This window comes from Arachis stenosperma, chromosome 6, assembly GCF_014773155.1.
Source record: "Arachis stenosperma cultivar V10309 chromosome 6, arast.V10309.gnm1.PFL2, whole genome shotgun sequence".
Classification (NCBI taxonomy): domain Eukaryota; kingdom Viridiplantae; phylum Streptophyta; class Magnoliopsida; order Fabales; family Fabaceae; genus Arachis; species Arachis stenosperma.
The window spans coordinates 8,600,434-8,612,195 of record NC_080382.1 but is presented as its reverse complement, the minus strand read 5'-3'; the positions used below and the strand labels follow the sequence as shown (position 1 = coordinate 8,612,195).

Sequence of the window (11,762 nt, the reverse complement as noted above, 5' to 3'; positions counted from 1 at the left end):
ATAAATAGGAGGTTATGAGGGGAAGTAAAACGTTGTCCTTAACCAGCACCATTCTCTTACAAGCGAGTGTTCTTCTCTCAACTTTCCGAATTCAATTTTCATCACTCGCTTCGCATCTTCAGGTTCAGCTCCTTCACCTTTCTTCTCTTTGGTTTCTTTTCTGTTTAGCATTTTATAGCTGCCAAAACGGTTGTTGTCTGTTTTACTAAATGGACTGCGACGGTTACAGATCTGAATTTTATCCATGCTTTTTTGTTTTCTGTGCTTTTTACTGCTGTCGTTTTGTGGCTCTGCGATGTCGTTTTGGAAGTTGAACTACACGTACTTATTTCGGTTTGTGCTCGTAATTCGTGTTGCTTTTTGATGAAGCTTCATCTTCCGTCGAGATAGATGAATAGATCTGTTGCTTGAATCTTCTAATTGTTCATCTCTGGTTGCTGATCTGATGAAGTTCATTTGCATTTCTTGCTTAGTGATTTCAATTTGCGCTGTTACCACGAATATTTTGTGAACTTGTTTGTTTGAAGTCTAAGATTCTATCCAATTTTCGTCACTGGTTTCACGGGAATCTTATATGATATTCTTTGTTATCGTCTTGGCTGCACTAGTTTTTTTTTTTTTTTAATATAATTTTTAAAGGCGGGAATAATTTGATTATGTTAACCAATCTTGCCATAACTTCCAGTTCTTATTAAATTTATTTTAGGAGTATGTGACTTGAGTGCTTTTGATTTCAAAATTCTAATATTAAATATCAGATCTTAGTAACTTTCATGGATGAGCAGTTTCGCACTAAGTGATCTTGATTTTCCCGATATTCTTTTATGCATTTGCTTTCAAGCTTTTGTGCTCTTTAGTTCTAACTTTCTGTTTACTGTTTTGTACAGCTTGACAAATGGCCACCGAGACCTTCCTTTTCACTTCCGAATCTGTCAACGAGGGTCACCCTGACAAGCTCTGCGACCAGGTCTCTGATGCAGTTCTCGATGCCTGCCTCCAGCAGGATCCCGATAGTAAGGTTGCCTGTGAGACCTGTACCAAGACCAACATGGTCATGGTGTTTGGAGAAATAACAACCAAGGCCAATGTAGACTATGAGAAGATTGTCCGTGACACTTGCCGCAACATTGGATTTGTCTCTGATGATGTCGGTCTTGATGCTGACAAATGCAAGGTCTTGGTCAACATTGAGCAGCAGAGCCCCGATATTGCACAGGGTGTCCATGGCCACTTTACCAAGCGCCCAGAGGAGGTTGGTGCTGGTGACCAGGGTCACATGTTTGGTTATGCTACCGATGAAACCCCGGAACTCATGCCTCTCAGCCATGTCCTTGCAACAAAACTTGGCGCCCGCCTCACCGAGGTTAGGAAGAATGGTACATGTGCTTGGCTGAGACCAGATGGTAAGACTCAAGTAACTGTTGAGTACTACAATGACAATGGTGCCATGGTCCCAGTTCGCGTCCACACTGTCCTTATTTCCACCCAGCATGATGAGACTGTTACCAATGACCAAATTGCTGCTGATCTTAAGGAGCATGTTATCAAGCCTGTCATTCCTGAGAAGTACCTTGATGACAGGACCATCTTCCACCTTAACCCTTCTGGCCGCTTTGTCATTGGTGGCCCTCATGGTGATGCCGGTCTCACTGGAAGAAAGATCATCATTGATACTTATGGTGGCTGGGGTGCTCATGGTGGTGGTGCTTTCTCTGGAAAGGACCCAACCAAGGTCGACAGAAGCGGTGCCTATATCGTAAGGCAGGCAGCAAAGAGTATTGTGGCTAGCGGTCTTGCCCGCAGGTGTCTTGTTCAGGTTTCCTATGCCATTGGTGTCCCTGAGCCCTTGTCAGTCTTTGTTGAATCTTATGGAACTGGGAAGATCCCTGACAAGGAGATCCTTCAAATTGTGAAGGAGAACTTCGACTTCAGGCCCGGAATGATCACCATTAACTTGGACCTCAAGAGGGGTGGCAACAGGTTCTTGAAGACAGCTGCTTATGGACACTTCGGAAGGGATGACGCAGATTTCACCTGGGAAATTGTCAAGCCACTCAAGTGGGACAAGCCTCAGGCATGAGGGGTTTCGAATGAATGTGTAAACCTTCCTTTCTTCAATGGCTGCTATATCTTAGTAGGTGTGGAATGAATAATTCGCCTGTTTAGTTACTGCTGCTCCATCTTTAGGTCTATAATGTCATCTTATATCATACCTAAACAATTTTATTGTTTGTTACTTTTTTTTTTCTTAACTCACAATTTAATTCTTCTATATCCAATTATGTTACCGTGTTGACGCAATGAAACATTTATGAGAATTTTGCCCCAATTGGTTTCAATGTAAAACGATGTAAAAGCTGCGTGTGAATTTTTTTTCCCCCTATCAATTTACCACTTTACTAGTTAATAGAATTCTCGGCCTATTTTCTCTTGTTTTTATTTTCAGTATCCTGATCTATATTCAGAGTTCTCATCATGTGAATCTTGCAACAATTCACAAGAGAAGAATAAGCCTTATCATAGCTGGAAAAGTTCCAAATCAGGGCCAGTCGTTACTACTGACTCTATCAAATGTTCTCTCATTTTACCCCCTCCTAATTCGTTGCTCCAACACGTTGCATTTGCCTTCATGGCAATGTTCAAGGACAAGTACAAAACAGATGAGAACAAAGGTGTATATCCATATTCCATATGTAACATTATGTCTGACAAATGATCTTTCGAAAAAAGGTTGATCGCACATCCACACAATTATTTATAAATTATAATTGAATGAAGTAAAAGAAAAGGAATGTCTGATTTTGGTATAAAAAAATTTCAGATACGTTTGTGGTTTTTAAAAGTATATTTATCTTATTTTGTGTTTTATAAATAAAAAAATTATATGTTTGTATTTGTAATTTTTAGAAATTATGAGTGCTTTTAAAACACTAAAAAAAAAAAAATACTTTTCAATACTAGTACATATTTATCAAAATTTAAGAGTTTAAACTTTCAAACAAAGCATTCAAACACATACTTATATTATCTTTATCGGTATAATATTTGACCCTGTCTTTCAAGTTTTTTATGAATTTCTTTAACATATACTCTAAAAGTATATTTTAGGGTAAAAAACCCAAATGAGCCAAGGAGAGCTCATTTTAACCCAAATCAGCCAAATCAAACTTCGATACCTCAATCCACCAGAACTAATTTCTATATAATTCGAATCAATAGGATTCGAATCAAGTTTCCAAGTAATTCGAATTGATTCAATACGAATTACTTTCAAGAACTATTCCAAGATAATTCGAATCAATAAGAAACGAATTATGCATGCAAAATTCCTTAGTAATTCGAAACGACTAACTTCGAATTATAAAAGGGTAGTTCGAATTATATCAATTCGAATTAGATGGAGAAGGGCACACGAGTGAGGTTCGAATCATATTGATTCGAATTAGGTGAAGTTGGTGACACTAAGTAATTCGAATCTACTTGATTCGAATTACAAGGGTTTCGGCTATATAAGGAGTTCGAACCAAGTTCATTCGAATCACTTTGTCATTCTCATACCCACCAAATCCCAGAGAAAACGACTAACATTCGGGCCGAGTAAGACCAGAGCGGCATATTCAGGTGATGGGGGACGATCCGGGGAGGCTTTATCGTTTGGATGGAGTTGCTCATATCGCCGGGGTGATCAACGACGAGGTTAGTGGTTTATGATGTTGCGCTGTTGATAGTGTTTTTTTGTTAGTGGTTTATGGTAGTGGTTGATGAAAGCGGTTTATGATAATGGTATTTGTTAATGGTTTTTGATAATGGTTTATGTTACTGTTAGTGGTTTAGGATAGTGGTGTAGACAAGTGGTTTTTGTTAATGGTTTTTTTATAGCGATTTATGTTAGTGTTAGCGGTTTAAGCTAGTGGTTTAGGCCAGTGGTTTTTGTTAGTGGTTTTTGTTATTGTTTTTTGTTAGCGGTTTTTGTTAATGGTTTTGGATAATAGTTTTAGTGACGGTTAGCGGTTTAGGGTAGTGGTTTATGATAGAGGTATATGCTAGCGGTTTTTGTTAACGGTTTTACTTGTTAGTGATTGTTGTATTTGTTAATGGTTTTTGCACGTGGTTCATGTTAGCGGTTTGTGTATACAATGTTGGTCGCTTGTTTCATATATGTTGTGTCGCACGATTTCTTTTTTGGTTCTTTATGAAATAAATTGAATATGTTAGTGGTTTGTGCATCTGTTCTAATTATGCGGTTTATCTACTGGCCAGCCTCGTCGTTGCATATCCAGTTAGGCGGCAGCAGGGGATGCGTCTTGATGAGAGGTACGTTCCGTACTTGCAGATGGTCGGATTGTACCATCTTGCGAGACTGAACGACAGATGGTTCCGACTAGACGAGCCCCTAGTCAGCGCATTCGTCGAGAGGTGGCGGCCTGAGACGCACACCTTTCACATGCCGTTCGGAGAGTGCACCATCACGCTTCAGGACGTCGCATACCATCTGGGGTTGCCAGTGGACGGACATTACGTCAGTGGTTGCCTGACAGACTTCCACCTTTACATTGAGGGTGGGAGGCCAGCTTGGCAGTGGTTTCATGAGTTGCTCGGTGTTTTACCTCCCGAGAACCAGGTTCAGAAATTCGCAGTCAACTGCACCTGGTTCCAGGAGACATTTGGAGAGTGTCCCGACGGGGCTGATGAGAAGACAGTTAGGCGCTTTGCCCGTGCCTATATCATGATGTTATTGGGCACGCAGCTGTTTGCCGACAAGTCCGGCAATCGTATACACATCAGATGGCTACCCTATGTTGCTCGGCTTGAGGAGATAGGTGGCTACAGTTGGGGGTCGGCGGCACTAGCATGGTTGTACCGGTGCATGTGCCGAGTCGCCAACAGACATGTCGTGAAGTTAGCTGGGCCTTTACAGTTACTGCAGTTTTGGATCTTCTGGAGGTTTCCTTCTTTTAGGCCTACTGGGTATGATGCGTTTAGCTGGCCCCTTGCCTCGAGGTACCGTTATTGTTTTGTATTATGTATCCTTATTGTATTTATTTTCGATTATGCAAGCAATTTCATGCATTGTAGAGTGAGTCATGAACGCATTAGAATGTTTAACCTCTTACGCAGATGGTCTGGTTACAATCCTGGGATTAGCAACAAGGGACCTCGAGTACAGATGGCTCGCCTGAAGATCGATTTGTTACAGCCTCGGCATGTAAGTACGCTGAGCCCATATCTATCTCCAGTCGTTGTTTCAGTTTATATTGTCTAACAGAAGTGTCAAATTGTTTTTATTTGGTTTTTTTTCAGTTCATATGGATGCCCTATAGCGCACTCGACGTCATCCACGTTGTCCATCCGGAGGTCTTGGAGCCTCGGCATACGATGTTATGGCGGTGTGTGACGTCCCTGATTTATTTTGCGGTGGTCGAGTGACATCAGGTTGATAGAGTTTTACCGCAGTTTGGGGGCGTTCAGCCCCACCGCGTCCCGCCTTGAACATCGACTTCTTGATGTTAAAGGACGGGAGAGGAGGTGACCGTTGGTTCCCGGCGCACTTACCTGACTGGCATCTTCACTGGCAGGAGCGTGCGGAGCACATTTTACAGTTCGACATCGTGGCCGACCCCGGTCCCTCGCATGATTTCTTGACATGGTGGCATCAGCACGGAAAGAGGTTCCTGTCGCCGGAGATGTTATTGGGGGATCCGAGAGGTATTTCTATTCCGGATGAGGCGACGCAGTGGGGTGCAGGCCGAGTTCCAGATATGGACCAAGTCGACGATGTTCCTGACAGACGTCGTATTGAGAGGAGAGCACGAGTCGGGACACGTCGTAGCCAGCGTGAGTGGAATTGGGTGGATCATGCTATGGATGACGTCGAGGACACAGTTAGGGGTGGCGGGAGACGACGTGGTCGTGGAGGCAGGAGGAGGGGGGCTGCTGCTAGAGAGGGTGCCCATCAGCCTAGGGGGGTGCAGCTGGAGGAGGTGATGTTGCGGGGGTTGATAGGCCCCATCAGGGGGGCATGATGGTGAGTGGTATGGATCTGGTATGGGAGATCCCACGAGTCACACTGACGCTGGGCTTGGGGGTGGACCTCTTGGAGATTATTTCGTCGGTGTTTCCGGTGACGATCAGACCCTTCAGGAGAGTACTCCATGGGTGAGTCCGGGCTCCATGTTTCCAGACTTCCTTGCTAGTGATGGCATTGTCGTCGAGTTCGGTGGACTGCATTTCCTTGAGGATATCCGGACCATCATGCAGAAGGATGAGGCTGCACGAGGACGGGTTCACACGACAGAGACACAGGCACCGCTAGATGTAGATCTGAACGAGCCTGCCACGGTGCCTCCTGCGCATACTTTTGCCCTGGGTGGGACGCCAGCATCAGCCTAGACTCTGGGGTCACATTCAGTTGCCGGCCCGTCATCATCCAAACCCGTGCATGTCCCGCCCAGGACCCCGACACAGCCAGTTCCGGAGGACGACGACGACTCGATTGAGGATGAGGAGCCACTTATACGTAGAGGTTACAGGACATGGGTTCCACGCCGTTGTTTCACGGGGTCGCACCTCTTTAGATGATTTAGGGATAGTGGTGTATGTCGTGTTGTTATGTTTATATTATGTACCTTCTTTGTTGGTTATCAGTGTTATGTATGGTTTCCTTAATGTATTTGTTCATGCAGCAGTTAATTTGATGTTATGTTATGTATTATCAGTCATCCCATCAGATAGTGTAGTTTGTTTTAGTAACTTAACTCCATAATTACAAAGACATTCAACATACATATGTGGTACGAATTACAACTTTCATCACTTATAAAATACAACTTAGTTCCACGTAGAACAATGGTTGCTAACTGAAATAAAATACATGTGCTGATACTAAAAGAAATAAAAACAGACAAACCAATGCTCCTATTAATTCCCAGCTGTCCCGGTGGGTCGTCCGGCTTGCGGACAACTCCGACGAGTGTGTCCTGGCTGCCTGCAGAGGCCACATCTCTTTGGCCGGTTCAGATCTGCATCATCCATGTTGGTGCGAATGCGTGTGGACCTTAGACGACCCTCCTTCGCACGCCTCATGTTCGGATCCGGTATAACGGTAGGTCCGGCATAAGGTGGCCAGAAACCCTCCGGAATGGGAGGTGTAAATCCCATCTGATAGACACCGAAAACGGAACTAAGGCGATAGACCTGGTGGACGTAAGGCTGCTAAGTAAGACGTGAATAAGCACAACATGCCAGTGCGTGAGGACACGGGAAATGAAGTGCTTTGAAGTATCCACAATCACAAGTCTGAGACCCTAGTGAGACCCTGTAGGTACCAAGTGAGAATGAACCTGTCGGAGTCGTCTCTATCACGGTGTACTCCGAGTTATCCCTGTCATAAACAGTCACCCTGAATTGACTGAATTGTTGTCCGGTACCCATCTGAGCCTCGGCCTCCCTACCCTTACGGACAAATAGCTCAGCCAGCCTTCCGTATGTGGCCTTCACCAGCGAGCAAACAGGGAGGTTCCTTACCCCCTTCATGATTGAATTGACACACTCAGAAATATTGGTCGTCATGTGCCCGAATCTCCGACCCTCATCACAGTACTGTGTCCACAACGAATACTCAATTCGGTTCGCCCAGTCACACATTGTCGGATTCTCAGAGCGCAGAATGTCAAACCAGTAGTCAAACTCCACTTCGGTCTTCGCATATGCGGCGTTAACAAGAAGCCTCCGGGCATCTTTTCCTTTGAAGGTCAGGGCGAAATTCGCTGCAACGTGTCGAATGCAGAACGCCCGGTATGCAGCCGGAGGTAGCCATCCCCCATCGGGAGCCTCGAGCGCTGCCATGATGCCGTTATGCCTATCTGAAATAACTAACAGACCCGGCTGAGGTGTCACGTGCTCACGGAGGTGGGAGAGAAAGAAAGACCATGACTCAGCATTCTCACCCTCAACTAGTGCAAATGCCACGGGGAGTATGTTGGAGTTTCCGTCCTGTGCAATCGCGACTAGCAACGTTCCCCCATACTTGCCATATAGATGGGTGCCGTCAATACTCACCAACGGCTTGCAATGACGGAATGCCTCGATACAAGGGGGGAAAGTCCAGAACAGCCTATGAAAATAAGCCTGAGACTCGTCATGCTGTGCCCCAACTCGAACAGGGCAAGTCCTGAGGACTGCTACAGTGCCAGGCATCGTCAGCTGAACTCCTAACACCCACCGAGGGAGCTCGTTATACGACTCATCCCATTCCTCATAGATGACGGCAACGGTCTTCTGCTTCGCCATCCATACCCTCCTGTACGTAGGCCTGAACCCAAAGTGTGCGGCCGTGGCATTTTGAAGCACCTTGATGTTGACGGCAGCATCAGCACTAACCATCGGCATAATGAATGTCGCTATCACATGGTAGTCCAAACTCCTATGGTCGCTGGAGATGGAGGTGGCGAGACAGGTATGCGGTCCGTTGTTCTGCTTCACTTCCCAGATGCCCTTCCGCTGTCGGAGACTCAACCGAATCAATCATGTGCACCCATTCCCAAACTCAGAACACTTTCCCACATACCTGCGGTAGTCAGACTCAACGACCTTGTACTGGACCCCTCGGCGGATGCTGTAAGTCTTCACACTCAACAGCGCCTCATCTTTATCCTGAAATTGTTGGCCAACCTGGAACTCCGTCATACCGGCAGACCCTTCCGTATCTCTAGCGCCAAATCCAGAGGCCTGCACAGGATTTTCGTCCTGCCTCATGGCATCCAGGTCCAACGATGAAAAATGGGGTGGGTACTGCTGTGTGCCAGAACTAGATCCACCTGTAGCCCTTCTCGGATCAGTAGTTCCAAGATCATCGCCGCTGTCATCAGCGATCATATCCGGCTCGACATCATCATCATCTGGATCATCAAACAAACCCTCACCAACACCAGCCAGTGTAGGACACTACACTTCGGTGGGAAGATGTTCCCCATATCGAACCTCGTCTCCAACATTGCCGCTCAGATCAACGGCAAACGATGGGGAGGCAACAGGCTGCATCGGTGGCTCATACACAGGAATGGAGGATGAAGCAACCGCAGGTCTCGAGCTCGAGCCGGCAACCGTGGCTATAGTATTGGCATTCCGGTTCGAACCACCCAAGCTAGATACCACATCAACCAACTTTGCCAACAACTCTGATGTCCTTACCTCGGGAAACTGCCTACGACAAAGAAACATAACCTGCAAGTCCTCATCACTCCCGATCGTGAAACAATCATACTTCACGGTATCATGGAGCACCGTGGTTGGGATGCGATAGAAAAACTTCTTAACCCTTTTAACTCCTTCCAGACCAAGCTTCTCCAGCACAGAGCTAACGAGAGCATCGTAGGTGGTTGTTGGCCTCACGATAATACATAGGGGATCCTTATCAGTGAACTTCACGCCGGACCGAATTTTTCTCTTAATCAACCCTCTGTGATGTACCAGCACTAGAAAACTATCCTCACTAGCCATCTCACCTCTTTGTTGAGAGCAACGTGAGTTCACAGCATATATATAGAGCTCCGGTTCATTGTAATTCGAATCAACTACATTCGCACTATATATATATAATTCGAATCAATTGAATTCGAATTACAATTCCTTACTAATTCGAAGCAATATGTTTCAAATTATGTGCACGTTCAGCCTATCTTAGTAATTCGAATTTACTTAATTCGAATTACTCTATTCTAATTCGAAACAAGTTGTTTCGAACTACTTGATACTCATGCATGCATGTAATTCGAATTAAGTCACGTCGAACTACATGGGATTTTAATTCGAAACGATTAGATTCGAATTATATAATAATTTGCTTCTGGTTGAATGGTGTCTAGGAATTCAGTTTGGCTAATTTCCGTAAATTTTTCACTCCCATGGCTTAATCACGTTTTTTACTCTATATTTTAAGATTACTATTAAAAAATATTTTGTTAAAAGTTATTGAAAAGATATTTTTTTTAATAACTTAAATATATTAAGAACTTCAAAAAATATTATTAAATTATTAAAATATATTTTTAGAATATAAAATAGCCAAATCCTTTTTCTATTTATCTTTGGAGACATATTCTTCAACTAATTCTTCCCTGGAGAGTTCGTGCTTTGCATAGCACGTCGTCCAATGCAGAGTTTCTAGCTGATTCATCTCTTTTGCACTGGGTGAACACTGCTAATTGCACCAATGATATGCGTATATTATATGGGACAATGCTACGCATCAAGATAATCCAATAATATTGATTTTAATGTAGTTTTACATCAACAATTTCTGTTAGATTATAGAAAAACTAGACATTCATATCAAAAAAAAATTCAGCTGTCAAAAAATAGAACATACAAACCTATATGCATTTCAAAAATAAAAATCATAATATCTTGAATATTTGCTAAAATCTAAACATTAAAATAGTACCAAATACCAAATTTGCCATATACAAACGACCAAAGGCTACAAGCATGTATCTACTACAGCATCATATAAAGGATTTCTCAGTTCTTCATCAGAATAACTTAAGAGAAAGTCATGGCACTGAAAACTACTCTGCATATCACCAATAATTTTATGTATTAATTATTTGTATGAATAAACACTGTATTTTCAGTTGTTTTTGCATTACTTTAATTTGCACCTTTTCCAGATAATAAGCAGACTAATGGGAGTTAGACCATATTTTCATAATTTTATATCTCTTATGATATAATTATAAATTTATAATCCTAATATTTTAGCGCACGTTAAAACCACTTTTAATCTAGAGGATATCTCTCTACCATGGAGGTACTACTAACCTAACACATTGGATCAAGTGTACATTTTTAACTTGTCATTCTTGTAACATGTTCAAATAAATCGAGTTTTTAAAAGTCGAATATTTTTCACTCGGCAAAAGTACAATCAAACAATAGCTGAAGAATTTTCTTTTTCTTTCATGTTAACAAATTATTGCTAGCATGCCTAAACTAACAAACTAAACAGAGAGAAACCACCTTAGACAATCGACCTTTAAAGGAGGGAGAAGTAATATTAAGAGTCACACGTGACACATTGAGTAAATAAATAACTCAAAGGAGTATTTAAAGTGTGAAACACTCTCATATGATAGATTAATATTTTGGATTGGAATTTTTAATAGATACAACGAGATTCAAAACTAATTGGCTAAATTTTAATAACAATTGTTTATTTTATGGAAGGTATTATTCCAGGATCATTACCTTTCATAAATTTTACAACTTTTTTTTTTATCATTTACAGTAACATTTAATTATGTCTGGCTGGATAATTATTTACATAGTTTCTGACTTTAACATTAATATTATGCTGTTTCTGACTTCAAAATTAATATTATGTTGTTAATATTACTAGTTATAAATTAATATTAATATAAACTAGTTATAAATTTAGATCCAAAAAAAGACTTCTGATGTTGTGTAACTAATATGTCATCAATATATTAAAATAAAATAAAATAAAAGAAAATAAAATATACAATCATCATACATGCATTATTAACTAGATATTGATTAAAAAATTGTTCACCACTTAAAATTTCTCCTAAATATAGAGTTTGTCTTTAAATTTTTAAGACCCAATTAACATGGTTCTCAGATCTCATAAGTTTTAGCTCGTCCATAAAGAGAAGGTTGAACTAGTCACCTAAAGCGATTATTGGCTCCTTAAAAGGAACTTGTGACCAAATACAGTTTTAAGAATAAATGAAGATCCGCATACA

At 42.2% G+C, this 11,762-nt stretch overlaps 3 protein-coding genes across 3 annotated transcripts; 2 read left to right on the top strand and 1 right to left on the bottom strand.

Annotated features, from left to right (window-relative positions):
• Positions 1 to 2,329, top strand: LOC130934992 (S-adenosylmethionine synthase 1). The gene is made up of 2 exons (XM_057864524.1): positions 1 to 122; positions 888 to 2,329. Exon 2 carries the CDS (start codon positions 896 to 898, stop codon positions 2,078 to 2,080), a length of 1,185 nt encoding a protein of 394 aa, XP_057720507.1. The 5' UTR covers positions 1 to 122; positions 888 to 895; the 3' UTR covers positions 2,081 to 2,329.
• A 661-nt stretch (positions 2,330 to 2,990) lies between these two features.
• LOC130936669 (protein MAIN-LIKE 1-like) lies at positions 2,991 to 5,530 on the top strand. The gene is made up of 4 exons (XM_057866783.1): positions 2,991 to 3,696; positions 4,261 to 5,001; positions 5,119 to 5,206; positions 5,302 to 5,530. The coding sequence occupies exons 2-4, from the start codon at positions 4,298 to 4,300 to the stop codon at positions 5,425 to 5,427; spliced, it is 918 nt and encodes a 305-aa protein (XP_057722766.1). The 5' UTR covers positions 2,991 to 3,696; positions 4,261 to 4,297; the 3' UTR covers positions 5,428 to 5,530.
• A 1,388-nt stretch (positions 5,531 to 6,918) lies between these two features.
• On the bottom strand, positions 6,919 to 8,874 carry LOC130933595 (uncharacterized). Its single transcript, XM_057863220.1, has 3 exons — positions 8,567 to 8,874; positions 7,315 to 8,374; positions 6,919 to 7,209 (listed from the first exon to the last, which is right to left on the bottom strand). The coding sequence occupies exons 1-3, from the start codon at positions 8,872 to 8,874 to the stop codon at positions 6,919 to 6,921; spliced, it is 1,659 nt and encodes a 552-aa protein (XP_057719203.1).
• Positions 8,875 to 11,762: the final 2,888 nt, after the last annotated feature.